The sequence below is a fragment of the Macaca nemestrina genome, chromosome 1 (assembly GCF_043159975.1).
Source record: "Macaca nemestrina isolate mMacNem1 chromosome 1, mMacNem.hap1, whole genome shotgun sequence".
Classification (NCBI taxonomy): Eukaryota; Metazoa; Chordata; class Mammalia; order Primates; family Cercopithecidae; genus Macaca; species Macaca nemestrina.
The window spans coordinates 59174660-59202565 of record NC_092125.1 but is presented as its reverse complement, the minus strand read 5'-3'; the positions used below and the strand labels follow the sequence as shown (position 1 = coordinate 59202565).

The window sequence follows — 27906 nt, the reverse complement described above, 5'->3', positions numbered from 1 at the left end:
TTTGAAGCTGAATCAGGTAAAGTGTACCTGGCTCCTGGTGCCGTGGCAGGAAAGCCCGGCCAGAGGCTGCTGAAGGTGCTGCTGGGCAGGCGGGCAGCTCTGGAGATTCCGCAGTTCCCCCAGGAGGTTCAAGAGCCACTGATCAGGAACGGCGCTGCTGGAGGAACAAACCCAGAGAGGTAACCGTGCGAAGGTGGTGGCTGAGGGATGTGCCCGAGTTTGATCCTGAAATAGTGATGGCCCCACCCGGCCTGGAGGAGGGAGGCCAGGAACACTGTTTACTCAGGGCTTAGTCACCCCGATGGCTTTCCTACCCAAAGGAAAGGAAAACAGAGCCAAGCCACCTGCTGGCTGGGGTTATGCACCCACCAGTGAGGGGAGAAGGCGAGACCAGCTGTGCTGCCAAGGCCATTGCTACTGAGCGGGCATTATCCCAGGGACTTGCTTGATGTGAAGGGTCTAGGCAGGAGGAGAGCTGGGCCTGGGTCTGAACTTGGGAGCAGGCTCAGGAGGTGCAGAGCAGTGGTGAGGGGACTGGCCACGGGAGAGATTGCCCAGGCTCAACCCCAGCTCCATTACTTAGTTGTTGTGGGACCACAGGCCATTTGCATATCTAGGTCTCTGTCCCTTCACTTGTTAAGTGAGTTAATAATAGTATATGGCTCACAGCAGTGTGTGAGAATCAAATGGGTAAAGTGCTTAGACTAGTACTTGGCATAGAATAAATATTATATAAATATTTTTGTTGTTTTTAATCCTGCCATTTACTAAAAATATGATCCCCCTTAAACTCACTTAAGCTCGCTGAGCCTCAGTTTCCCCATCCATAAAATGGGAGTAGAAAGTTATTTAAGGGAGGGCGGGGCACAGTGGCTCATGCCTGTAATCTCAGCCAGTCAGGAGGCTGAGGCGGGAGGATCACTTGAAGCCAGAAGTTCGATTCTGTCTCTACAAAAAAAATTTTAACAACCCAGCATGAGGGTGCATAGCTGTAATCAGGAGGCTGAGGCAGGAGGATTACTGGAACCCAGGAGTTCAAGTTTACAGTGAGCTATGATCGTCCCACTGCACTCCAGCCGGCATGACAAGGTGAGATCCTGTTTCTTTAAAAAAAAAAAAAAAAAAAAAAGGGGGAAATAAAAGAAAATTAACTTTAAAAAGAGCTAAGGGAACTTGAAGAGATTAAATAAATAAATTGCTAGCACATGGTAAGGTGCCTAGCAAATAACAGTCTCCTTCCCCTATGGTGTGAGCCAAGGTTCTGTCCCCATTAGAACACAACATTTCCTCCCACTCAGTGCCTGTGCTTTTTATCCTGCTCCCAGAGGAGGCAGTTTGGATGGATGAGTTTTGTATTTTAAGGCTCAGACCTCTGCATCGCTGCTCTACCACAGACATTAAATGAAGGTGACACGGCATGTGAGACCACCTGCTTTGCTAGAATAGTCATGGACTGGTGACACTCACCTGTGCCCATTCAATTGCCGTTTATCCAGCAGCCATTCAATTACCCCTCCACATCAGGTACTTCTTGGACACCTCCTGTATGTCAGGGGCAGGGCTGGACCCACAAGAAACAGAGGGGGCGTGAGGTTCCTGCCCTTCAAGGAACTTCTGCTCTTTGAAAGAGCAAGACACAAATGCACAGCAAGGTGAAGAGCAAGGCGAGAGCACACCAACCAACTCTGACCACTGACAGCCAACACGCCAAGGCTTTAGGATTCAGGGAGGAGAAGGAGCAGAAACAGGAGAGGGTAGCAAAGTTCTATGGACAAAGAAAGACCCAAATGGGTTCCAGAAGTAGGAGTAGGAGTTGGATGAGTAGAAAGGCAAGGGGCTGATTCTCCCGGAAAGGAGCAACTCTGTGAACATGGGCTTAGAGGGGAGAACGCAGAGGCTGCTTGAGAGAAGAGAAAGAGCTGTGTTCATGCTGAAGCTGAGGGCTGATGTGGGGATATGGGGGAAGAGAAGGTTGGAGAGAAGGATGGCAGACTGCTGGGAACCTAGATGCCAGGCCTGGGAGTGTGAGCAGCTGTTGATTACTGAGCACTTCCCAGCCACGAAGCCGCCAAGGTGTTTTCATGCACGATCTTCTTGAACTTCGCAGTAACCTTAGGAAGTGAGTGCTGTTGCTCTCCCCAGCCTACAGAAGAGGAAATGGAATAGGCTTGCTCAAGGTCATATAGTTGGGAAGTGGCAAAGCCAGGATTCTCACACACATCTGGCTGGCTCCAGAGTCCCTGGTCGTAAGCCAAGGTATGACAAGTTCAGAGAGCCCCAGTTCCCTCTAAAATACGGGTAATTGCATGCATGAGACAGGTTGGAGAATCCCAGTGACAGCCTGCACACAGAGGGAGCTGCAAGGGCCTCAGCCACCAGGAGGGGAACCTGGGATGGGGGCAGTGGAGAACCAGGGCCATGGTCTACCCTGGCCACAGATCCAGGCTCTCCTGGCCTCGGTCCCTCCTGTGGAGTGGGGTCTGCAGACACCCACTTCACAAGGACACCCTGAGGCTCGAATGAGATCCAGAGTGTGAAGCATCACAAGTGCTGAACAATGTTAGTTCATGAATCTCCTTCCATCATTACGGGTGCCATCTCCCCTCCAGCCTTGCAGCTGCAGTCACTTTCCACCTACAAATTCTCTGGATCTATTAATATGATCTGGAGAGGCCACCAGGCCCATCTTCCTTGGGAACCCTCAAACTTTTGTTCTGTGGCCCCTAAGGGCTTTTCTCTCCCATGAAATACCCATCACCTACAAGGGAGACTCCTTTTTGTAGAGAAGGGAGTGAGAATCCTTTTTCCTCTGTTCCCCTGAGTTGGCAATAATATGGGCCCCAGGGCATGACTCTCTGCTTGAGGTCGGCACTGGAGCCTAGGGCAGGAGGGCTGGGGAGGAGACAGCCGTGATGATGGGTGGGCGACTCAGAGGGCAAAGTCTGGCAGGCAGCACCCTTGGGGGCAGCTTCCATGGTACCCACCCTTCCACCCCAGCCTCCCTGGCTTCCCAGCCTGTGAACCCAGCTCTGAGGTTGACTGTTCCTCATCAAGGGAGGCTCAGGCACAGCTTGAATTTCCAGGGTTCAAACTGATTTCCTCTGCAGAACTGCCTGGTTCATTCTGACCATGACTTCACTGTGTCTATAGGAGGCTTTTCCTTCCTCTTTGTCTTCTTTGAAATTAACATTGATTAATCATAAGCATTCAGAAACACTCTTGAGCACCTACTGTGTGCAACCAATGATGAGAACAGGAATCGTAGCAACTTGCATTTGCACAGCAGTATGAGTCACTTCAGCCAGAGAGAGCAAGTTAAATACTGGGTTCCTAGTCATAATTTTGGCCAGGGTCTCACCTTTCCCTTCTGCAACCCCAAAACCCACCCCCCAATAAGGTTGTTGGACTCCTCAGAAGGTATTTCTACTCCCCGAAAGGCAAAGCACGGAGCAGTTTTATCTGATGGTAAGATTTGTGCAGTCCCATTAGCACCTATTGGTGGCTTTGGGACAAGAGTCCAGGTGTCGGGCTTCTGAGCCATAGACTCTTCCTCCTCCCCTTGGGTGGGGTGGGGTAGTAGGAATAATGTAGGGAATGGACTTTCTTCTGAATCTGAGTCTTATTCTTCTGGGCTACGAAAGACTCGTTCCTGGACAGGATGACGATGCCTACCCAGTCCCAGAGTGTAGAAAGGATCCCTTGAATCCCAGGTCAACATTTATCAGCTGTGTGACCTGTGGCAAGTTGCTTAACCACTTTGTGCCTCGTTCTTCTCATCTGTAAGTTGGGGATACCATCAGTCCTGACATCATAAGGTCGTAATGAGAGTTTTGTAGTACACTTAGAACAGCGTCTGGCATATAGGTAAGTGCCAGGTGTGTGTGGGCACTAAGATGTGGTCCTTTTGTCCTCTACTAGACTGAGGGCAGCAGTTGAGGTTGTCCTGTGCTGGGTCCCCAGCCCACAGAAGGATTCCTTGAAGGAGCTCAAGAGATGTTATTTGGTAGGTGGATTGACAGGCAATAGAACACATGGTTGAATAAATTCAATTTATTAGAATTATTTGAATTCAGTTACCCTTTTCATTCAAAGATTTGAGGGGAAAAAACAGACATTTGATGCATAGAATTTTCCTTTTAGACTCTGTCAGGACAGACGTGACTATGGGAAGCTACTGGGTGTGAGCATTGGTGCTGTGTCCATTGCAATGTTGATGGAACAATGTTGGAGGGGCACCTGCCGTCCTGGGCTTCTCTTAGCCACATCCAAGGGTCCTAGAGCTTCTGGGAGCTTTTCTGAAGGTCACTCATCCCCTACCGGCAATAACAGCTACCATTAATTCAATTGCTTTTAGGTGCCACATGGCTCACATACATTACCTTTATCTTTACAGTAACCTCTAAGGTAGGTATTATTACCTTCACTTTTCAGATGAGGAAACAGGCTTACAGAAATCACTTACTGGCCTAAAGCTACTTAGCCAGTAAGAGCAGTGCCAGGATTCATCCCGGCCAGTTTGATCTAAAGCCCGTGCTCAAGGTTTAGGAGGTAGAAGCTTGATATTTTTCCTAGGAATTGGGGGTGGTTACCTCTGGGAACATCTTCCCATGACTCCACAGCATTGCAAATGCCCGGTTATATTCAGGTAACTGGGAAGGACTAAGCTCCTCACCCAACTCCACCCTCAGGAGATCCTGTAACAATCATTACTCATAAAAAAGTTGGGGACCCCTGCCTAGCCAAGAAAGTCCTCATATATCAACCCAATGAGACCCGGGTAAATTCAATCAGCTGTGCGACGCTGAGCATCTCTCTTAGCCTCTCTGAGCCTGTTTCCTCTTCTGTAAACAGGAAGAGTAATAACTTCTCTCAGGTGTGAGGATGACATGAGATAAGGAAAGCAGAGCACGCTGCAAAGCACCAGGCATCAGAGGGCACCTAGTCCACGCTAGCCCTTCCTTCTCCACCCTGTTTCTCTTCTTTAAGACTCTCAGCAAAGTGATGCCACAATGAGGACTTGGCTTGGTCAGCCCATGTCAAAGCTCTGTGAGTTTTTCTCTCTGTGAAACTGGATGCAGCCAGGTTGCTGGGGAGCAACAGAGGTTTCCAAACCTGAGGCAGGGAGGATGGCATGGAGGGCAGTGTGAGGGGCTAAGCAGGCTCTGGGGCCCATGGACAGTACTCCCTCATTCAGTGCAGGCTAAGGGGCAAGTGGGGCCGGAATCCCGCCTACACGACACCCATCCAGAGCATGAAGCATTGTTTTCTAACCCAGCAAGGTGCCATGTGGGCTCATGGGCACAGGGCCTGGCTGCCCCTTCTCCCATCAACGTTGAAACTATACCTGTCAAGATTCAGAAATGATTGTTTATGTTGAATATGTGGTCTGGAGTGTTCACTATGTATATGGTGGGGGTGGTGAGGTTATCCTTCTAGAAATATTTACAGGTTGTGTGACAGACCCCACAAGGGAGATTGTAAGATTTCCTATTTGGTTTTTTGTTGTCTTTTTTTTTTTTTTTTTTTTTTTTTTAGACAGAGTCTGGGTCTGTCACCCAGCCAGGTGCAGTGCCGCAATCACAGTTCACTGCAGCCTCCACCTCCTGAGCTCAGCTGATCCTCCCACCTCAGCCTCCCGAGTAGCCAGAACTACAGGCGTGCATCATCACATCTACTTAATTGTTTTTATTTTTAGTAGAGATAGGCTCTCTACTCAAGTATGCAGAACCTAATGAAAAATGAATATGATATTTAATGACAGTTTTTTTTCAAGTTAGTGATAAAAAGATGGTCTACTTAATGAATGCTAAATAAATTGACACTGCCAATTATTGGTCTACAAAATTAAAACAGAACCCTATTGGAAACCATATACTAAACTGAATTCCTAAAGGAAAATGTAGGGGTGAGTAAGACTTAAAAAAGACTAGAAGCACAAGTTTCCCAAGCTGGTCACAAATTCCTGGGCTCAAGCGATCCTTCCACCTCAGTCTCCGAAAGTGCTGGGATTACAGGTGTGAGCCACCACACCCGGCCCCTGTTTGTTTGTTTGTTTGTTTGTTTTAATATATGTATCCTGGAGATTTAAAGGCAGAATTTCCTGAAGTGTATTCTATTTGATGTTAGCGGGCTTAAGACCATTTTTTTAAAAGTGTTCTGTCCCATTGGGAATTCAGGGGTTAAACACAAACAGGTTTCTTTACTTGTGGGCCTTCCCAGGGCCTCTGATGCTAATGTGCCCTCCAAGGGCGAATGCTAATGTGGGTATCCAAGCAGGGGCATGTGGGGAGCTGCATTTCTCAAATTATGGAGCCCTTAGGGGAAAGGTTTTAGAAACCATCTTGCCTGGAGGCAGGGGGATGAGTGAGAACTCCACAGAGCTAATGAGTTCTGTCATTCTGAGTCCTTGGCGTCCTGATAAATGTTCCCAGTTTTGGCAGCAGTGGGTAGAGGGGAGGCTATGGAAGCAGTCTCCCTGTTGCTGCCCAAAAGCAGCATTATGGACTAGCCAACTCTCAGAAATCTCTCAGAGTGGTAGGCGAAAAAGAAGACTATGGAATCACTTTCCCCAATACCTCCTTCAGAGTCATGGGTTCCCTGTTGAAAGAGACATATTCAGCCAGTTCCTGACCTCAGACCCCCAATTCTGGTTCCAGTCCCACTAAAGACAATGAGAAAAGCAGGAAAGGTAGAATGATGTTGTCTTCTTCTTCAGAGTTCACATCTGCCTTTGCCTCCCCAGGGCTTCCCACCAGTGTCAATCAACAAATACTGAGCTTGTACTGTGTGTCTCAAAGAAGGATAAGACCAGAGTTCTTGGGCTCACAGTTTACAGCCTGGGTTGGGAGCAGTGACAGGAAGAGCCCTGGGGAGAGGGCCCTCAGGCTGCCTGTTGCCCATGCAGAGTATAAGACTGAGGAGGGTGGGGAGACAGGGCCCTGGTGAACACTGGGCACCAGGAAGAGGCCTGGGAGAGATGGGCAGGGGATGAGTATGAAACCATTAACAGCAAGTTATGATAATGTGCCATCCCCAGGAGCGTGGACAGTGAGATCCTCTGGCAATAGGGACAACAAGGGGCTAATACTGCTGGGGCAAACTAATGCTACACAATTAGAAGCAGCAAGGCATTGCAAAGGAGGGCCGGGAGACCCCCGCTGGCAATGCACCCTCTCTGGTGCAAGTCAGATTTGAGGATTAGAAAGTTCTTTCCACAATAACTGATGATAGCTGGCCCTAAACAAACTAACTGTACATGGTACAACTGAGCGCAGACAGCAGGCATAAGAGCTGAGGTAGCTTGCACCACGAAGAAAGCTCCTGGGAGGAACGGCAGTTACTTCCTGCCAAGCACATCTGCTCGGCTGCTTCCCAGGGCAAAGTAAACTAGAGTACAGCTGGTGATGAACGGGGTTGCTGAAAGCAAGGAGTGGCTTCTGTCCCAGAGAGGAACCAGGGCCCCTTAAAAAGGGGGACAGCACTGCCTGCAACTAATAGTCTGTGCCTACTCAAGGCAATCAACGGGTTCATTCAACTAGCTCTTTCAGCAGTCACCATGGGGGCTAAGAGTAGAGGGAAAGCTCTTCCACTGTTTCAGAGCCACATTTTTATCTAGTAAGTTGCCTAATGCTGATGCAATTGCTATTTTTAACTCAAAACAACAAAATACATCTAATTGTATTGATACATGTTTTATGTACATGTGTACATAGTGAAAGTTTAAGTGATATGAATTGCTTAACAAACACAAGCAGAAAATTAGTAGACGTTGACAGAAAACTCAATAGCTTTTCCTAAGGGGTCTTCTCTTACCCTGAATTTTCCAGGAGACCTAGGGACCCACAGTCCCCAAAGGGAGCTGTCACAGGAAGTGATGACTTTGACACCCGTGGGGTGGGGATGGGAATTTCATCAATCTGTGGCCGCCATTGCGTCTCACCACCACACTGTGGCGCTATTGATAGCTCGTTCTGCCCAGTCCCATGAACTTAGCCGATGAGTAGGTTCTCTTGCTACTGATAGATCCTCCTGGGGCCTCTGCTCAGGTTTTCTAAGCTCAGGCAAGGGGGCTCCTGCTGCTTGACTCAATCTGATGATACTTCAGTCTGCGTATTCCCAGCAGCAGAACTCCATGGGCCACCCGCCAAACACATCTTCAAGGGGGTGTTACCCTCCCAAAAGGTGACCAGGGTGACCTTTAGTTCTTCTCTTAGCAGAAGCTAAATAACAGCATCATAATTTGAATCTTCAGCGGGATATCCCCTCCAGGAATTATAATTATAATCGTAATTCCTCTCCAGCAGGAATAATAGTACTAAGATTATTTTGTTAGGTCAGTGTAAACCTCTCCGATCATTTGATCAGATGAGAAGCCACTAGTAGAAATACTGAGGGAAGAGGTGGGAAACTGAGATTGTGGGTTAGCCTTTATTAGTTCATGAATTCCTAACAGTGGGTCCTTAAAAAGTGACTTACCCTTCATGTGCCTCAATTTTCTCACCCGTAAAACCAAACAATATTAGCACGTACCTCTCAAGGATGGCATGAGAATTAAATGAGATGATTCACATCAGGCTCTTAGCACAGTGTCTTGCACATCATGAATAATAAGTGTAGCTATGATTATCATTATTATTATTATTTCACTACAATGTTTGTTTGCTGTTCTATCCTAGTACGTAGAGCAGTACCAGGATATCCAGGACCCTCTGTACATATTTACTGAATGAAAATCATACCGCTTAATGGTAATATGCTACACTGTGTTCCTCAGCTTCGTATTCAGTGATAGACGCAGAACACAATTGCAGGTGTGTACCCCCCTATGCTACCTGGCAGGTAGGTTATGAGTTGTTTCTTTTTCCTTTTTTTTTTTTTTTTTTTTGAGACAGGGTCTTGCTCTGTTGCCCAGGCTGGAGTGCAGTGGTGAAGCCTCAGCTCACTGCAACATCTGCCTCCTGGGCTCAAGCCATCCTCCCCGCTCAGCCTCCCTCTGAGTAGCTGAGACCACAGGCACATGCCACCAAACCCCACTAACTTTTTTAATTTTTCGTAGAGACAGGGTTTTGCCATGTTGCCAGGTTGGTCTCAAACTCCTGGGCTCAAGTGATCCTCCCTCCTTGGCCTTACCAGGTGCCGGGATTACAGGTATGAGCCACCGCGCCTGGCCTATCCGTTCTTTTCTAACAGTAAAGACAGAATTGGCTCAAGAAATACACAGTCCAACTGTGAGGTTTCTTGTTTGAATCACCTTTCTGAATTGTTATATGAAAAAATGTAAATAGTATATGAGGAAAATAAATAAGTTATGAATATTAAATCAGCATGAACATATAGTAAGTTGTACTTGTTAAAATTGTCGTAAACTTCTGACCCCTATCAAATTAAATTTAAATAATGAAGTCAAATATGAATAGACAGGGGTCATATGGGAGAGTGCAGTCTGGATCCCAAATTTGTACAGTAAAAGAGAACTGCTAGAAAATCATTTTGAGCAAGGGACTGATAGGTGTTACCTGAGAAATAAAAGCCCTAGCCCCTGCCTTCGGTTGCTTACATTCTGGTTGAAGACATAGAATAATGCACAACCCATGTTGGAAGTCAGAGAGCTCAGGCAGTCAGAATGGGCAGGAGCTGGAATCAAGGATGGCAGGACTCTGGGTAAAGCAGAGAGGCGTAGAGAGGGCCCCCAGGACCAGAGCCAGCACAAGCCAAGTGTGAGATCAGGAGAGCTAAGAGTTCCAGAGAAGACTGACCTGATAGACCTGAGGGTCTGTTTGGGAGACATTTTCTAGAACCTTCTCTTGAAAGCAACGGGGAGCCTTTGAAGGCCATTGAGAAGGGGAGGGATATGTGAATTTGTCCTGAATTCTCAGACATTTGGTTTCACTCTTTTTTTTTTTTTTAAGGAGAATCTTGCTCTGTCGTCCAGGCTGGAATGCAGTGGCATGGTCTTGGCTCACTGCTACCTCCACCTCCCAGGTTCAGGCGATTCTTCTGCCTCAGCCTCCCAAGTAGTAGGGATTACAGGCGCCCACCATCCCACCCGGCTAGTTTTTTTTATTTTTAGTAGAGACAGGGTTTCATCATGTTGGCCAGGCTGGTCTCGAACTCCTGTCCTCAAGTGATCCTCCCACCTCAGCCTCCCAAAGTGCTGGGATTGCAGGTGTGAGCCACCACGCCTGGCCTGGTTTCACTTTTGAGAACACATCTAAGTCTCCGTGATGCTTAGAATCATTGTTGATTTTTCTTGGTCCTCATTTAGTGTGGAGGACAAAGCGAGCTGGAAACAGACTCAGGGCCTGCAATAAGGACAGAGGTGAGAGGGTGCAGAAGGAGACGTTCTCAGGAATCTGAGTTTACCACGAACTCCTCCTGTCAGGGAGAGAGCTAGCCCCTTTCTGTCTCTTGGAGAGGCCGTGCCCAGTGGCCAAGGTGTCACGCTGCCCATCACTCACTCACTTGCTAAGTCCTGAGCATCTTTTACGAAGAGGGAAAAAATAATAGAGTCGTGATAAGTGCTAATATAGACCTTATGGTACCCTGTAGACACACACAAGAGGTGGGCGTGCGATCAGAGAGGCTTCCTAGACAAAATGGCACCTAACCTGGATCTGATAACCACATTCAATGAAGCTTGGTGGCACCTAAACTCAACACACACCAATTATTTCTGAAATAACAGCTTCCTAAATCCTATGAAAGGCTACGTGTAATCAGTCCCACCCTAACAAACCCAGCTTTCTGCCTAATCCTCTCTCTCAGTTATTCCACATGTATTTGTGGAGCATCTATTACTTGACAGGGGCTGGGCTAGGCTCAGGACATACAGGTGAAAGAATAGATGCCCCCATTAGGTGCCACGGAGAAACCCAGGGTGGGGTGAGAGGGTGTATCTCGGACCATAGGAACTGGGGCAGGGAAGGCTTTGATGACTGTCTCTGCCAGGCAGAGGGCTTTGAACGGACCAACAAGACCTACCTGGTTATCAAAGAGGCATTCCTTTCCATAAAGAGTTGGCTTCCCTCGTTGGCTGATGGCTGCTGCTGCTAATTCAATAGGCAGTCTCAGACCTTCTTCTAGATGTAAGGCCCTGGAAGGGATCAGTGATGAGACTTAATCCCCACTCTCAAGGGACATGACAAAATTGGGCATTTGTATAAGCTATGCCCTTTAGGAGGTGTTTTTGCATACATACTTTCACAGTTGATTCGCTTATTAATTTCTTGTCAGGGATGTTTCCCTTGCCCTTCCTAGGGAAACCATGACTCAAAGCGGTCACCCGACTAGTAAAAAGGGATGCGCACAAGATTTTAACCCAGATCTGTGCCCCTTCAGTAGCCAACCACCTCTCCTCCTGAGGCTTACAATCCCGTTTGCGGGTGGAGATGATACAAATAAGCCCATAATACAGGCCTTTCCTAACTGATATGTTCACTCTCCTCTCCTCTTGTTTAGAAATGTTTCCCGGGACTCCCTCCACTGAGCTGGCGCACTCCTAACAGCAGCCATCAGTTTGGGCACCCCGGACTGCCCAGGGATCAGGGATCTCGAAGGCCGTGAGGACCAAGGACCAGGCGCTGGGGTGGGGGTGGAGGGCATGGAGCCTGGGGTTTAGGCCTGAGGTGCCCATGTTGGGCGGCAGGAAGAGGCAAGGCGTGCGGGTCTGTGGCCGTGCCCATGGGTGCTGCGGAGCGAGGTGTGGGCCCTCAGAGTTCCGCGGCGCCATGGGCTGGATCTGAGAAGGTGTGCACCGACCCCCTGAGAGGGGCCACACTTGTCTAGGACGATGGCTGGTGTTAGGGAGTCCTTGGAAGCCACCCTAAAGGGCGAAAAGAGGCCCTAGCAAATCCTGGTACCCCGGAGCTGCTGCTAGCGATGTGATTTGCCCCAGTGGTCGAGACCGTGTAGACCCCAAGCAGGGGCCATTCGGTGGGGGCCTCACTCTGGGTCCAGCTCCACGTGGCACCATGAACAATAACTTCTGCCGGGCTCTGGTGGACCGGAGGCCCCTGGGGCCCCCCAGCTGCATGCAGCTGGGCGTCGTGCCCCCTCCCCGGCAGGGGCCCCTGCCTCCCGCCGAGCCCCTAGGCAACGTGCCCTTCCTGCTGTACCCGGGCCCAGCCGAACAGCCCTACTACGACGCCTACGCGGGGGTGTTCCCCTATGTGCCCTTCCCCGGTGCCTTCGGGGTCTACGAATACCCCTTCGAGCCAGCCTTCATCCAGAAGCGCAACGAGCGCGAGCGGCAGCGCGTTAAGTGCGTCAACGAGGGCTACGCGCGCCTCCGCGGCCACCTCCCCGGCGCCCTGGCAGAGAAACGACTTAGCAAGGTGGAGACGCTGCGCGCCGCCATCCGCTACATCAAGTACCTGCAGGAGCTGCTGAGCTCGGCCCCAGACGGCGCGACGCCCCCCGCCGCCCGCGGCCTCCCGGGCACCAGGCCCTGCCCCGCGCCGCCCGCCGCCCCCCGGCCCGACCGCCCTGGCGACGGCGAGGCCCGGGCGCCCTCCTCCCTGGTACCGGAGTCATCCGAGTCCTCCTGCTTCTCCCCCTCGCCTTTCTTGGAATCGGAGGAATCCTGCCATTGATCGGGCTTGTGGCAGCCCCTGGCTTGGGGAATGATCCGTCGGCCCCGTCCCACTTTCGGGAGCAGCGGGAGGCTGCTGGGTCACCCGCGATGCGCCGCAGGCTGGTGACTGCAGGAGGTCCGCGGTGCTCCCGTGTCTGCGACATCCTTCCTCCTCCATCAACTTGGGGAGGAAGTGCAGGGCAACGGGTGCGAGGCGCGCGATAGAGACCTGAGGAGCTCCGTGGGTGCAGCGAGGGGCAGGGCCTGGGACTGCTCCGGGCGTCCTGCGTCCCCTCCGGGGTGCAGAGGGGCACTCCAGGACGATTATCCCTGGGTCTGGCTCCCGCTCGGCCCGCTCCTGCTTCTTCCTTCCTCGCCGCAGGCGCAGCCCAGTCTCTGCGAGTTCCCGGGAGGCAAGCCCGGCTTTGATCCCTCGGTTACCATGCCCCTGCTCTCCACCAGATGGCTTCAAATACTAGCGACTTCTTTGGGAGCACGCTTGCCCTTTGAGAAAGGAACCCAGAGGAAGGGATGGGAGGCCAGGCCGCTGCCGGCGCTCAGCCCGGACCGAACCCACAGACTCAGCAGAGGCGACCTATGTGCCCTGGTGGCTTTCTCTAGCTTCCTTGGTGGGGGGCGATCACTCCCTTCACGCCCCCCAACGAGGTCATCTAGTTTTGTCCCAGGTTGGGTGGGGACTGTGGTTTTTTTCCCTCAGACTGTAAGCCTTGGGGGAGGGGGGTGTGCATATGGGTACATAGGCACTGTGTTGGCACCAAAGAGCTAAATAAAAGGATTGTTGAATTTTCTCATTCCTAGATCATTGTCTACCCTCACCCTTCCTGGTGCCCCTTTCTCATTCCCACTCCTAGTCCAGAGTACTTGCTGGAAGGGTATGTGGGATTCGCTGTTAGCGCATTTAAGGTTCAGTGTTAGCTCAGGCATTCAATGAATTTTTTTTTTTAATTTTAATTTTAATTTTAATTTTAATTTTTATTTTTGAGACAGGTTTTGCTCTGTTGCCCAGGCTGGAGTGCAGTGATTCTATGCCTGCTCACTGCAACCTCTGCCTCCTGGGTTTGAGCAATTCTCCTGCCTTGGCCTCCAGAGTAGCTGGGATTACAGGTGCACACCACCACGCCCACTAATTTTTGGTATTTTTAGTAGAGTTCAGGTTTCACCATGTTGGCCATGCTGGTCTGGAATTCCTGACCTCAAGTAATCTGCCCACCTTGGCTTCCCAAAGTGCTGGGATTACAGGCATGCGCCACCGCGGCTGACCTCAATGAACTTTTCTTTTTGAGACAAAGTCTCACTCTGTCTCATTCTGTCACCCAGGCTGGAGTACAGTGGCCCGATCTTGGCTCATTGCAGCCTCAACCTCCCAGACTCAACTGATCCTCTCATCTTGGCCTCCTTACTAGTTGGGACTACAAACACACACCACCACACCCTGCTAATTTTTGTATTTTTTGTAGAGACAGAGTTTCACCACTTGCCCCGGCTGGTCTTGAACTCCTGAGCTCTAGCCATTTGCCCACCTCAGCCTCCCAAAGTGTTGGGATTACAGGCATGAGCCACCACGCCTGGCCTCAGTGATCATTTACAGGGAGCATAGTATATGTGGGGACTGTGCAGAGAAGGGGCCAGAGTCCCAGAGATAAAGCACACAACCTTTACACCTGTAGGGGTGGGAGGAGGTGAGGAAGAAAGATACACAGCAGATGCTCCACAGTGAGGCAGGTGCTATGCCAGAGGTGTGTACACTCAGGGATGTTCTGGGAGTCTTCCAGCCCACTGGAGAGGGGTTTACTGTTTCCCTGACATGGGATTGCTTGGGGGGTGGGTTGAGGGTATGTTTGGGGAGTCTTGGCTGATGGTGCAAATACTGAGCTAGGTAGAGGGTGCTGTGGAGCTGTCCTGACTTAGGCTGCCCAGTGCCTTCTCCAGACAATGTCATGGGGCTGAGGAGGGGAAACCTAATTTTGGCATGAGGGGGCCACTCTGCCGTTTGAGGTTCCATATCCAAGGCTACCGCTTCCTGATCTCTGTTGCCGCAGGCTTGAAACCTTCCATCCTGTCTCCCTCTCCCACTGCCCCTGCCCCATCCCAGGCCTGTGTGTAAGTTCTTCTCCCCATCCCCCACCCTCCTCAGGGGACAGATTGGGAAGCCACTGGCTGGACTGGATGGAATGACAGCTGTCTGGCCTCAGGAGCTCAGGCCCGGCAGTGGGGAGCCGAGTGGAGGCTAATTTTACTTGCTGGGAGTGGGGAGAGTAATCCTCCTGCCCCCACTGCTGCCCCCGCCCCCCGGCTGGCTCAGCAGGGCAGGCTCAGCCGACAGCCTCAGCCAGCCCAGTCCTCAAGGCGGGGGGCATTGGGGACGCAGGGAAGAGAGGGCACTGGGGAGGGGGAGCCAGATTCCCAGGGAAGCCATGGAGCCGTCCTCACCCCAGGATGAAGGCCTGAGGAAGAAACAGCCCAAGAAGCCGGTTCCTGAGATTCTGCCAAGGCCACCCCGGGCCTTGTTCTGCCTGACCCTGGAGAACCCCCTGAGGAAGGCCTGCATCAGCATCGTAGAATGGAAGTATCCTTCAGGGCCCAGGCCGTGGGGGGGAGCATGCATCATGGGGGAGGGATTCAGGGGTGATCACAGAGCACATACTTCCTACAGGAGGGCCAGGGAGGCCTGGGACTTAGACCTGGGGTGAACTCACAGAATTGAGTGAGGCTAGGGGAAGGAGCCCTCAGCTGCGCAGGAGAGGAGGAGGAGGAAGAGGAGGGAGAGAAGGAGGAGGGGGGAGGAGGAACAGGAAGAGGAGGAGGAAGAGGAGGAGGACTTGGTGGGGCTTCCTGGGCCTGAGCAGGCCACCCAAGTCCTGGGTGACAACCAGAGATGCCTACTGACCACCTATGGGTGGGGCCTGCTTCATGGGGACTGTTCCCAGGTGTGCCCAAATCCACATTATCATGGGGTGCCACTAGGTTTTTGAAGCACCAGCCTCATTTCAGAATAGGATAGGAACCAATAAAAGGTTCAATGGCCTCTTTGAGAAAACTCCCCCTTGTTTGGGTTGGGTGGGGGGTGACCCCTCTGGGGGCAGATCCCAGCTGAGGACAGAGCCAAGGGAAAAAATGGGTCTGAAAGACACCTGGTCTGAGTGGCTCCAAGACACAGGCCAAGCAAGCCTGGGTGTTCTAGCTCAGACGTGCCACCCTGGGGACAGAGACTTCGAATCTCATGCTGTGTTTGCATTTGCTCTGGGGGGAAGAATGCTGAAAATATCCGGGTTATCTGGGGAAGGGAGGAAGGAGTGACAGAGAGAAGGGGAGGGCTGTGTCAAGTGGGTTCTGAGAGCGAGGGTCGGGCATATTTGAAATATTTCTGAAGGGTTCTGGAAGGCTGGGCTCCTACCAACTGTTCCCTAGAAGGAAGGAGAATGAGGGATAACTAGAAGGACAAGACAAACGTGGGGCAAGTAGAGATATCTTGGGGTCAGTGTCAGCCTTGTTCCCTTCACCTGCCCTTGGCCAGTCGGTGAATCACCCACATCGAACCCTCCTAGGCCCTCCCTCCTTGCCTCTCTTCTGCAAACAGGTTTACTCCATGGGTTCTCCCTCTCCTCCATCCTCTGCTCCTCTGCACCTTCCCCTCTTGTAGCCCCCTGCCCCTGTGGCCCTCCTCTTTTCTCAAACACTGGAGGTTACTGGGAAGAGAATGGGATTTTTCTGTCAAGCCCATCTACATAATATGCCTCCCCATCCGCCCCCAAACAACTGCCTCGCTTCCTCCCTTGCTTTCTCTAGCTCTTTCCACACTTGCTGCCTAATGGGTCAGAAAGTCAAGAAAGCCATGGACCTGGGGTACCCTCTAGAAATGGCTGTGGGTGGGTGTGTCTGGGAGGGGCGAGGTGTGATGGGTGTGAGCACGAGCACACCAGCATGCACACATGGCTCTGGAAATTCATCGTTCATCTCTCCATCCCTCATTCCCAGTCCTGCTCGGTGAGTTCTCAGCCTTACCCCGCATCAACCCTTACCCTCCCGTGCCATTTCTCTGGGTGAGCCTCTGTGGATTGGCCAGAATCTGGGAAAGTCATGGCTCCCTGGGAGGAGGCAAGGGCGTAGACAGGCACTGAGAGTGGAGCGGTGTGAAGACCCCCTAGGCCTTAAAGCTGAGTAGCCCTTAGCCAGGGACCAGACCTTTACCATTCCAACGAGTCTATGTGAAAGCGACTTGTTCCCGAGGAAAGGGAGCCAGTTGTCAAGGCAGGAACCTGGTCCTCACTGTATCCTGCAGGTGCTCAGGGAAGGAGCATCGTGGGTGAGTGTCCAACAGCTTGTCCACCTGCCTGGCATCAGAGTCACAGTCCAAACTGACCCTCAGCGCCCTCTTCCCCTTAACCCTGTAAGTCCCATGCCCCTGTGGCCCAAGGGCTCTCCTTAACCCTGGCTCCAGGCCCTTCGAGACGATCATCTTGCTTACCATCTTTGCCAACTGTGTGGCCTTGGCCGTGTACCTGCCCATGCCAGAAGATGACAACAACTCTCTGAACCTCGGCCTGGTAAGATTGGCTCTTCCATCCCCCTTCCTGCTGGCCTGCAGCCCCAGGCTTGGGGAGGCCCCCTTGGTGGACTCTGTTCTGGGGGATGGTGCTGGTGGTTTAACTCCCTGCATCCCCACCCACCTGCAGGGCTGGCTGAGTGGCTCAACAGGTTTCCAGGGTCAACGTGCTTATTCTAGATTCTGTGACATTGTCAGCCAGCACTGAGCACACAGTCATCGGTCCCGGGCACTGTGCTAATACCGGATGAGAGTAAACTCATTTAATCTTCACAACCACCTCATAAAGTGGTTCCATTTGATAGATGTGGAAACTGAGGCTTCGTAAGGTCAGCTAGTGAACCACAGAGGTTGAATGCTAATTTCCCTTCCCTAGATGTAATTCATAAGAAACTTGTGTCCACTAAGTTTGCCTTCATGGGAGAGTTTTATCCAGGAATCTGAAGCAAGAACATGTTTTAGAGTTCTACAATACCACTTTCTCTTCACCCCTTCATCGGTAACACATACCTGGAACCATAAAATGCCGGGGCTGGAAGGGATATTCAAAAATTAGGCTGTCCTACCTCCTCCCCACCTGATTCTGTTTTATGGATGAGGAAATTGAGGCCTAGATAGCTTCAAGGACTTACTTACCCAATAGTTAATTTATAATAAAAATGGTTAGCATTTAGTAAGTACTTATTAAATGCCAGGATTTGAGCTAAATATTTTACATTATTGTATTATTTAATCCCCATAACTACTCCTGTGGGGTAAGTAACATTATTAGACCCATTTAAAAGACAAGGAGACTGATATTCAGAGAGTTTAGGTACATTGCCCAGGGTCACCCCACATCTAAGTCTTGTGGTAGGGCCTCCAGCTTGGTCTCTCTGACTTTAGAACCTGCAATTTTTTTTTTTTTTTTTTTTTTTGAGACAGGGTCTCACTCTGTTGCCCAGGCTGTGCAATCTTGGCTCACTGCAACCTCCACCTCCCGGGTTCAAGTGATTCTCCTGCCTCAGCCTCCCAAGTAGCTGGGATTACAGGCGCCTGCCACCATGCCCAGATGATTTTTGTATTTTTAGTAGAGATTGGGTTTTGCCTTGTTGGCCAGGCTGGCCTCGAACTCCTGACCTCGGGTGATCCGCCCGCCGCGGCCTCCCAAAGTGCTGTGATTATAGGCGTGAGTCACCACGCCTGGCCAGAATCTGCTCTTGTACAGGCTGTGTTGCCAAGGTGGTGGGTGACAGCAGAAAGACTTCTAGGGGAAGCCCTCTTAGAAACAGTGGCCTCAGGCTCCCTAGGGGACAGGACAATGGAACCACCTTTTTCAACGGGACTTTTTTTTTCCTGCACTGAAACTGCAGGGCCTGGGAGGGAGGAGGTATATTAGCATGTGTCCAGGGCCTGACACATCTCTGCCTTTCCCTTATGCTGGTTTCCATGGGAATCTATCTTGAGCCGATGGGAAGCTGGGATTCTAAATGTGTGCTTGCTATGAGGAGAAAACACTCTGAGCTCCCGAGTGTGGAAGGAGAGTGGGATTAAATGTTGGCAGGGCAATGCTACCTTTGCTGGCAAGGAAGGCATTTCGTAAAGTCTGGGCATTCTACACCATAGGCTTAGTCTCCATGTTTCTGAATGCAGGGAGAGCTCTGGGTCTACCCCACCCTTCACGATTTCATATTTTTGGGCCTCAGTTCCTTACGACATTGACTACTTTTGCAAAAAACTCTGCCCCACCTTGGAGGATATTAAATTACACCTCTGCTGGATGCAGTGACTCACACCTGTAATCCCAGCACTTTGGGAGGCTGAGACGTGAAGATCGCTTGCATCCAGGAGTTCGAGACCAGCTTGGGCAACATAGAGAGACTCCCGTCTCTACAAAAGTTAAATTAGCCGGGCCTGGTGGTGCATACCTATAGTCCCATCTACTTGGGAGGCTGAAGTGGGAAGATTGCTTGAGCCCGGGAGGTCGAGGCTGCAGTGAGCCAGGATCATGCCACTGCACTCTAGCCCGAGCGACAGAGTGAGACCCTGTCTCAAAAAAAAAAAAAAAAAAAAAAAAATTACATCTTAGAGGTTATATCATCTTCCATCTTGAAACAAAATGGCTGCCTTAACTGTTTCATGTAGTCCTGTGTGTGTTTTTCTTTAGTTTGTGGGCTGGAGTTGCAAAACCTTGGGTTAGGCCTAGAGTTCATAGAGACAGGATTATGAGTTCCCTGGAAGTCGGAAACCTAATAAAAAATGTTTCCAAAGCGGAAAATGCCACTTGGCATGTCAGAGCTGTATGGGAAATGAATATTCAGGGAGGACTCCTAATCTGACCACTTAATTGTGAAGCCCAGAGAAAGTCGGTGATACCCAAAGTCGCTTAGCCAGCTTCGAGCTCAGGGCTCCTCACTGTTCATGTCCACAAAACCCAACAAGAGGGAGATGAGAGGAGTCAGAGTAGAAAGGGGCAGCAGGTACTCTCTCTCTTACCCTATTGGCTGCTTTGTAGGTATCTGAGAAGGGTTGGGGTCTTTCCAGTCATTTAGAATAACCCATAGCTTTCAAGAAAGGAGGCCTAAGGATTAACTGTTCATGAACTTTCTCATTCATTTAACGAATGTTTCTTTAGTGCCTATCATATCCCTGGCACATACTGGGGATATCACTGTGAACCAAATAGGCACAGTTCCCATCTTCACAGAGCTTCATTACCTGGATTAAACAAGTAAATATGATAAAACAAATTAAACAAGTAGTTAAAATGAAATGGGAAAGGTTCAAGGTTTGGGAACATTTTGGTAGCATATTGGCAGAGAACCTAAGCTAGTCTTGAGATCAGGAAGTCCTCCCAAAGGATGGGATGTTTAACCTGAGACCTAAAGGCTGAGGACAGGGACAGCTCCCATGTGTACAACCTATGCAGTCCCAGAGGACCCCCACTCAGAAGGGCCCCACATTTGGGGTTGAATGCTCTGTGGTCAACGTATTGAAATTTTAATTAATTTTATCTTTGAATTTATGATTTGTAAGTGAAGTACATTGGGACAATGGCACATGCACCTCAAGCTTGGAGCCTTGGCTTACACGAGGTCCTGACTTCTGCCATCTCCCTGCCTCTAAGGAGGGGCTCTCAGCTTGATGTTTTGCCCTCTGGAGTCCTGGGCCACTTGGCAGAGGCCCAAGTGGGAGAATGGAAAGGGCCGTGTCTCAGGGAAGGACATGGCTCTGGTTGTCTCTACCCTGGGCTGACAGTGATGCAGTCCATTCAGTAAACGACCCTATGAGGTTGAGCCTCCAAGACCCTCCCCCATTCTAGGTACTTATTGTCTCCAAGGAAGCAGAGATTGCAACACCCTTGGGTGCCGGATGTCCACTATGGGCTGAGGTGGCGGGTCTGAGTGAAGGGGAGATGCCTAGCTCCACACCTCCACCTCTGGCCAAGGCACAGGATGTTGGGCTGTGGGATAGTGAGGGTGGAGGGAGAAGACTAGGAGGAGGTGCTTGTGACAGTCTGCACTTGCCCCACACAACGCCGAACAGCAATCAAAAGACACCACCGTAGGTTGAGAAAGGGGCTGGAAAAAAAAGGAAAAGCTTTATATTTAGTACCTTCATCAGCACTTATTTCCTACTGTTTGAACATGGGGGCCCACATTTTCACTTATATTGGGCCCCCCATTATGTAGTCTGGCTGTGAAAGAGCGCGTTGTAGAAGGCCAAGAGGGAAAGGGGACTCTGGGCAGAGGAAGCCACATGGGCAAAGGGCTGCAGGCAAGAGACGGAGAGGTCAAGTGGGGATTTAGAAAAATCAGGCCCCACGTGGAGCATGGATTGGGGTGACATGGGGTGGGATGGAAAGCAGGGAAGGGGGCAGGGAGCCCAGGGAAGTCATCCAAGCAGGCAACAGGGGAGGCTGGGCCAAGGCACTGGTGATGGTAAAGATGGCTGTGAGGTGGCCTTAAGAAAGACCTGCCAGATGGAATCCATGGTGAGGACTGGATGTGGGGATGGAAGTGTAGGGGAGGGGGAGGATGACACTTGGGGTTCAGAAGGGAACAGAGCAGATGGCTCTGTTACTTACCAAGACTCTGTATCACTTACCAAGACTGCAGGTGGGGGTGGGGAAGAGGAAGGTGGTGAGTTCAACTTCAGATGTGTGGAGATACAGGTGCCTGTGTCCACTGACAGGCAATTGGATTTGTAGGTCCAAGCATTTTATGACAGAGGTTTCCTCACTTTGGCACATGCCAGACTGGCTGGGTGGGTCAGGGGCAGGGATGGTTGTGGGCGAGAAAGGCTCCCCTCAGTTGCCTTGTGTGTGAGCAGGGTTGGGGGTATGACTGCTGTCTGTGGGAATGGGCTCCCTTGGCAATGTCCCTCCATATCCCTTCTGCCAGCGTTGGCTGAGGGTAATAGACTTGGGGCCCGGGTTTCCTGGGGCTAGGGGTGCCCTTCTGACTCTGCCTGCTCTGTGTCAGTGGGAAAGCCCAGGATCCTCCCTGAACAGAAGAGGAAACTGAAGTCCAGAGAGAGCAAGGAGTCCTGGGAATGAATATGCAGCAGGTCAGAGGGTGGCAAGAGGGGCATCCAGGATGCTGAGGTCCTGGCCAACTGTGAGATGTTACAGTGGCACCGGGCTCTGAAATCAGCCCATTATGGCATGGTGGTTATAAAAATGGGTTCTGGAGCTAGAACCTGCTTTTGAGCCCAGGCCCACTCACGTACTAGCTGTGTGATCTTCGACAAGTTATGTAACCTTTCTGTTCCCTCAGTTTCCTCCTTTATAAAATGGGGATGATATTGTATATTTAAGAAGTATACTTAAGAAGTAACTGGATGAGTGAAGACCTTCTCAGTTTTAGTGCTTTATCTATCAACAGAAGGAATTTTGATCATGCAGGTCCCACAGAGCAGGCTCACCAGCCAAAATGCCTGTAGTCACAGAGACCCCCAGATTGTTCTAGATTCAAAGGGTCTAACTCCCAACAGTTATGACAAAAGATTATTTCAGGTAAAGAACTCCTCTTCACCCCGCCCATCGTCTGTCCCTGATTTCTCTTTAACTCTGTGTCTTCTCTCCTTGAAACCTCTAATTTTTCTTAGTGGCTTTCCTGGTCACCCCTCCCTAGTCCTCCAGCAAATCAGCAGCAGCAGCAGCAACAATGACATTCAATATTTGTCGATTACTTGTATATTGTCAGTCACTGTTCTAATGCCTTATATGTGTTATCACACTGAATGCCATGAGGCAGGTACTTTTATTTTTCTCATTTGTACAGAGGAGTAAACTGCAGCGCAGAGAGGTTAGATCACTGCGCATGCCCAGGTGGCTTTATGGGCAGGCCTACATCCTTTATTGGGCAGGGTTACCACTCCAGCCTAGGCCAGGCTGAGGGGACCAATGTGGAAAAGCAAAAACAATCATCAGACTTACTAATTGTTGGGCAGACATGAGAAACTGATTGCTTTTGCTACATTATCTCATTTCACCCTCAAAGCAGTCCTACGTCAAAGTATGATGTTCAAAAAGTGAAAACACAACTGTAAGTAAAATATCGAAGGAACACATACCAAAGATTAGTTCAACTCAGAAGAGAACAGGCAGGCGTGTGGAGCTGGGTTAAAGGGAGTTGGAGGAGCAGAAGTTATGATACTGGAGAAAGAATGATGGAATAGGAATTCTAGGTTAGATACCAAGCTGGTTAATGTCCTACAGGGCAATAAAACTCTAACCATTGGGATTATCTTCCTATCAGGCAGAATTCATTTGTATCTCTAGAGGACAGAAGAGTGAGGGCTAACCAAAGTTACATTCCCTCCTAGTCAGTGGTTTTCAAGGGATTGGGGAGGGGAAGTAGTTCTGCCCCAGAGGATATTTGGCAACAACTGGAATTGTGAAGGGGAGGGGCAGGGGCAGAGATGTGTCCTACTAGCTTCTCGTGGGGTAGAGGCAGGGGCCCTGCAATGCACAGGACAGGCCCCTCTCCCACCAGCAAAGAAGTATCCAGACCAAAATATCATTAGGGCTGAGGTTGAGAAACCCTGACCTGGATAATTAAATAATCCTTGGCCAGGCCTGTTATAAAATGCTCCAACATGATATTACAAAGATATGGCATCCTTTCTTTGCTTTATTTCCAAGTTCCGGATAATTTAGATTTTCCTTAAGTAGATGGTGCCTGCTGTCCTTGAGGGCAGGGCAGGGCAGGGCCCGCAGGCTGGGCAAGATGGCTGCCCCTTTGGCCCCTCCTGGACTGTAGGGCAGCTGCCCACCCCTCAGGCATCAGCTGGCTCCACCAGGCCCCTGTCGCATTCCTGGGGTTCAAGTTGCCGCAGTGTCCTTCACGAGGCTGGAGCCTAAGCCTCTGGCAGCCAGGGCGTTTGTCTTTTTATAGGGTCTGGAATGCGCTTGCCAACTCTTGTGGCCAGCAGCCCATTCCACTCGCCATCTGGGGAGGCTGGGGCCTCAGAAGGACCGCAGCTCTGGCCTCACCCCTCAGAGATCCAGCACCTGCAGAGCACAGGGTTGTTTGAGCCTGGGCCACTGTACAGAGAAGTAATGGTGCTCAAAAAGGGTCTGTGGAAATGAATGAAAGCCTGGATTTTAGACCCACCCGGGAGCCTGCCCTCCCACCACTGCAAGAACTTAGGTCCCCTTTCAGGGCACTTAGCTTCCCCCTCCCCGCCCATCCCAATCCATGCCCCTTCACACCAGGCACAGGGGCTGCAGACGTTGTAAGAGCTGAACAACAGAAGCCTTGGAGGAAAGCCTTTGCCCAAGCTGTGCTAGCTGCCCGGGAGTCGCAAGAAAGGACAGGCTCTCAAGTCAAACCAACCTGCCTCCAATCTAGACTTTGGTCCACAGCTTCCTAAACTCTCTGAACCTCCATTACCTCATCTGTGAACAGAGGACGACAATATCTTTCTTTCTTTCTTTTTTTTTTTTAGACCAAGTCTCACTCTGTCGCCCAGGCTAGAGTGCAGTGGTGCGACCTCAGCTCACTGCAACCTCCACTTCCAGGGTTCAAGCAATTCTCCTGCCTCAGCCTCCCGAGTAGCTGGAATTATAGGCACACACCACCACACCCAGCTAATTTTTTTTGTTTTTAGTAGAGACAGGGTTTCACCATGTTGGTCAGGTTGGTCCACAATATCTTTCTTTTCAGGACTGTTACATCCATGAGTGCAACAACCTCGTGTTTGACCTTGCACACAGGAGTTGCTCAATAAATGTTCATTCCCTTCCTTCTCTGACCTCCCAGCACTAACAGCGCACAGCTGAAGTCATGCTGAACCCAAGCCTTGGGGTGCAAAAGACAGACCTGGGATGGACTGAGGGCAGGATCTACCAAATGTACCCAGATGTCCCAGGCATGCTCTTTCTCTCTCTTCCCCGTGCCTGGCATGGTGGTTGAGACCACAGAGTATGGAATCAAACTGTAAATATCATGGCTCTGCCTCTTGGTAGCTATGTGATCCTGGAGAAATTAATCCCTCTGTGCTTTGGCTTCCTCATCTGTAAAATGGGGATAAGAGTACCTACCTTAGTTAGCTGTCGTCAGAAGCTAGGGAGGATGATGATGGACTGCCCCGCACAGACCAGGACGCGTGTTGGGTGTGGGTATGACTGCGTGTCCGCACTCAGTGGGAGCTGGGCAACACGGAGGAGTTTGTGGTCCTGTTGCTTGCTGATGGAAATGTGTTGGACCCTCCTTTTCAACTGGTTCCTCCGTTGGGCCCAAGGGTTGAGAGTAGGAGATAGTATCCCAGGCTGGCGAGGGCCTGCCCCTTACCTTGGGCACCTCGTTTTCGGCCTGTACCCTTCCCTGCCTTTGCCCTCCTAGTGGTTGTATGTGGGAAGCCCATCTCAGTTCCTGTGATCTATTCGCCTTGACCCAAGGTGGAGCGTCTGGCCTCTGCTGTGACACTGGGATCCGAGGCCTTTCCCTGCTCAGTCTGGAGCCTGCCCCACACTACACCAAGCACTGGACTCCAGGACCCCCTCCTCCCACTTTCTTTTCTTCAGGTCACGCCGCCCTGTGCTGTATCCAGCACCGTAGAAACCTCAGTGTTCGTCCTCTGCTGGGCTCAGAGGCACAAAGAAGCCTTGGGGTGTGGGGAAAGACTGTTCTTATCTAGAGTTTACTCCAAGGCCAGGGGGCTACCGTCTTCTTCACACACACCCTTGAAAGAGGAAGCCTCTTTGGGGCAGAGAGGTGGGGGCTTCATCTCAACATAGGCTGGTGGAGGAGGGGGATGCTTTTTCTTTTCTTCTTCTTCTTTTTTTTTTTTTTTTTTTTTTTTTTTTGAGACGGAGTCTCGCTCTGTCGCCCAGGCTGGAGTGCAGTGGCCGGATCTCAGCTCACTGCAAGCTCCGCCTCCTGGGTTCACGCCATTCTCCTGCCTCAGCCTCCCGAGTAGCTGGGACTACAGGGGCCCGCCACCTCCCCCGGCTAGTTTTTTGTATTTCTTAATAGAGACGGGGTTTCACCGTGTTAGCCAGGATGGTTTCGATCTCCTGACCTCGTGATCCGCCCGTCTCGGCCTCCCAAAGTGCTGGGATTACAGGCTTGAGCCACCGCGCCCGGCCTTCTTCTTCTTCTTTTTGGACTTGTTAGGAGTTAATGTTGCAAAGAGTAGTTTACATCTTCACTTTCTGAAGACGCTTGAATTGAGAACCAATGTAGCTGTCATGGCAAGGGTCATCGGGGCTGGCCACCTCACACCCACCATCTTCCCATGGGACTCCAAGACCTGAGACACAAAGCAGCAGCCAGCCCAGATCCCCCTGTTCATCCTGCACGCTCCCAAGGTTGCTCCATGCCAGCACAACCTTTGGGCGTCAGACATCAGAAGGTCTGTGTGCCTCAGCCCTGAAAGGTGCAGGTCTCTCTCATCCTCTTCTGCACCTGGGAGCAGATGCATTACCAGTAGACGAGGGCCACCTAGCCCTGCTCCAGCCGGGACCCCTGTGGCTCAGGTAGAGGTGCCGAGTCCCTGTGTCAACGTTGCTAAACGTTTTACTTTTGTTCCATCCTAGCTCTTTTTTCCCCCTTTCCTGATGATTGATTTTACAAAAGATAGAGCTCAGAAGGCCCTGAAGCGAGGAGGAGGGGCAGGGAAGATGACTAGTAGATGGAGGGTGAGGGCTGTTTTTTGCCAAAAGCCTAAGTAGAGTGATCTGGGTTATCTGACACCCTCCTGGATGGAACCCCAGAGTACCTCCAGTGTAGAACGTCCCTGGATTTTCCCCAGCCCCCAGCCTCTCCCTCTTCTGCCACGGAAGAGAAGACAAGAATTTTTAAGAACTTATTATAGCCTATTTCTCACTGGAGAGGAAAACTTATCTGGCTTTGTGGAGAAATTTCCGTCTGATACTCATAGTACATGATCTTTACTATATGCTAGGATATCACATTTAAAAGGACATAAAAGAAGAAATGTAAAACGCTTGAATGAGCTTGTATTACAACATTAATACTATTGAGAGTATCCGCTTTCCAGGCTAAAGAGAGTCATTCATTCTTCTATTCTTGCTTTAGCCCTTTGTAATCTGTGATAATGATTTTTTTTTTTTTTTTTTTTTCTGGAGATGGAGTCTCGCACTGTTGCCGGGCTGGAGTGAAATAGTGTGATCTTGGCTCACTGCAACCTCCGCCTCCTGGGTTCAAGCAATTCTCCTGCCTCAGCCTCCCAAGTAGCTGGGGTTACAGGCGCCCGCCACCAAGCCAGGCTAATTTTTTGTACTTTTAGTAGAGACAGAGTTTCATTATGTTGGCCAAGGTGGTCTTGAACTCCTGGCCTCGTGATCCACCCATCTCGGCCTCCCAAAGTGTTGGGATTATACGTGTGAGCCACCTCACCCAGCCCTACTTTTCTTTTTAAGACAAAAATGTATACAAATAAAAACTTGAAAAGGCAAAAAAAAAAAAAAAGTACTTGCCTTATAAGGTTTCGGTGAGTATTAAATGTATGCATGTGGCCAGAATAGGGCCTGGCGCGTACATGGGTGCTTACTAATGCTTAGCTATTATTATCCTCATTACCCAAGACAGCACTGGTCTCCTTTCTTCTCCCAGCCCCCTTCACCCTGAACATACGGAGCCCTCCTGGGACCCTCGGCCCCATTGTCCCTCTGTCTAGTCAGCCCTGGTGTGTCTGGTCTGCCCAGACCTGAGGGAGCCTGGTTGCCTGGTGAGGGAAGTGCTATACAGGGAAGTGAAGAGGGAACTGGAAGAGGGAAATGAGACCCCTGAGATGGAGGTAGGATGGCAAGGGAGACCCATTCCAGTTACATCTATTTAGGTGAGCGTTCATTGGACTAAACATAGCCACTTCCCTCACTCTTCAACGTGTCATCTGCCAAACCTGGAGAATGAGGTGGTTGTGGAGACATCAGGGCCCTGGACATCCAGTGTGCGGCGTGGCCATAGAGGCCAGCACTTCAGGCCAGCCTACCAGAAACTCTGTTACTTCAGTCACGGCAGGCAGGGCCTCCTCGCCTCTGGTAGGCACCTCATTCCCCTCTAAGTCTCACTTCCCTCCTCTGTGAAACAGGAAAAACAGCACAGCCGGACCAAACCTCTGTGACAACTGAGGTGTGCAAGAAATGACTTATTTTTTCCTGAGAACCAACTTTCCATGGATCCTGAGCGCATATCCCTCTAGGATGGAGAGGGATCACTGCAGCTATTCTGGCGCCTTCAGTTATCCACCTACCTGGGGAATGTGCCTAGGCCCTGGGTCTCAGGCAGTGCGCAGGTGACAGGGTCATAGGTCCTCTGCA

The 27906-nt window shown here is 50.7% G+C and overlaps 2 protein-coding genes and 1 long non-coding RNA gene across 5 annotated transcripts in view; 2 read left to right on the top strand and 1 right to left on the bottom strand.

The window, feature by feature from the left end:
• Positions 1-74: 74 nt before the first annotated feature.
• Positions 75-12626, bottom strand: LOC139358142 (uncharacterized). Of its 3 annotated transcripts, none has more exons than XR_011612632.1 (3): positions 12523-12626; positions 10981-11092; positions 75-157 (listed from the first exon to the last, which is right to left on the bottom strand). It is a non-coding gene; the product is annotated as an uncharacterized lncRNA (long non-coding RNA). The 3 variants fall into 3 exon arrangements; XR_011612631.1 differs by lacking the exon at positions 75-157 and adding an exon at positions 4036-10301; XR_011612630.1 differs by lacking the exon at positions 75-157 and having other exon boundaries at positions 4036-11092.
• On the top strand, positions 78-13379 carry LOC105484953 (achaete-scute family bHLH transcription factor 5). Its single transcript, XM_071077851.1, has 2 exons — positions 78-179; positions 11458-13379. Exon 2 carries the CDS (start codon positions 11970-11972, stop codon positions 12588-12590), a length of 621 nt encoding a protein of 206 aa, XP_070933952.1. The 5' UTR covers positions 78-179; positions 11458-11969; the 3' UTR covers positions 12591-13379.
• A 1534-nt stretch (positions 13380-14913) lies between these two features.
• Positions 14914-27906, top strand: part of LOC105484707 (calcium voltage-gated channel subunit alpha1 S) — a 74839-nt gene continuing 61846 nt past the window's right edge. Inside the window, exons 1-2 of the mRNA XM_011746558.2 lie at positions 14914-15158; positions 17031-17136. Of these exons, the coding sequence (XP_011744860.2) occupies positions 15007-15158; positions 17031-17136 (258 nt within the window). The 5' untranslated portion in view covers positions 14914-15006. The remainder of the gene's footprint in view (positions 15159-17030; positions 17137-27906) is intronic.

Coding starts and splice junctions, on each gene's coding strand:
- LOC105484953 (XM_071077851.1), top strand. CDS start 11,970: ATGAACAATAACTTCTGCCGGGCTCTGGTGGACCGGAGGCCCCTGGGG.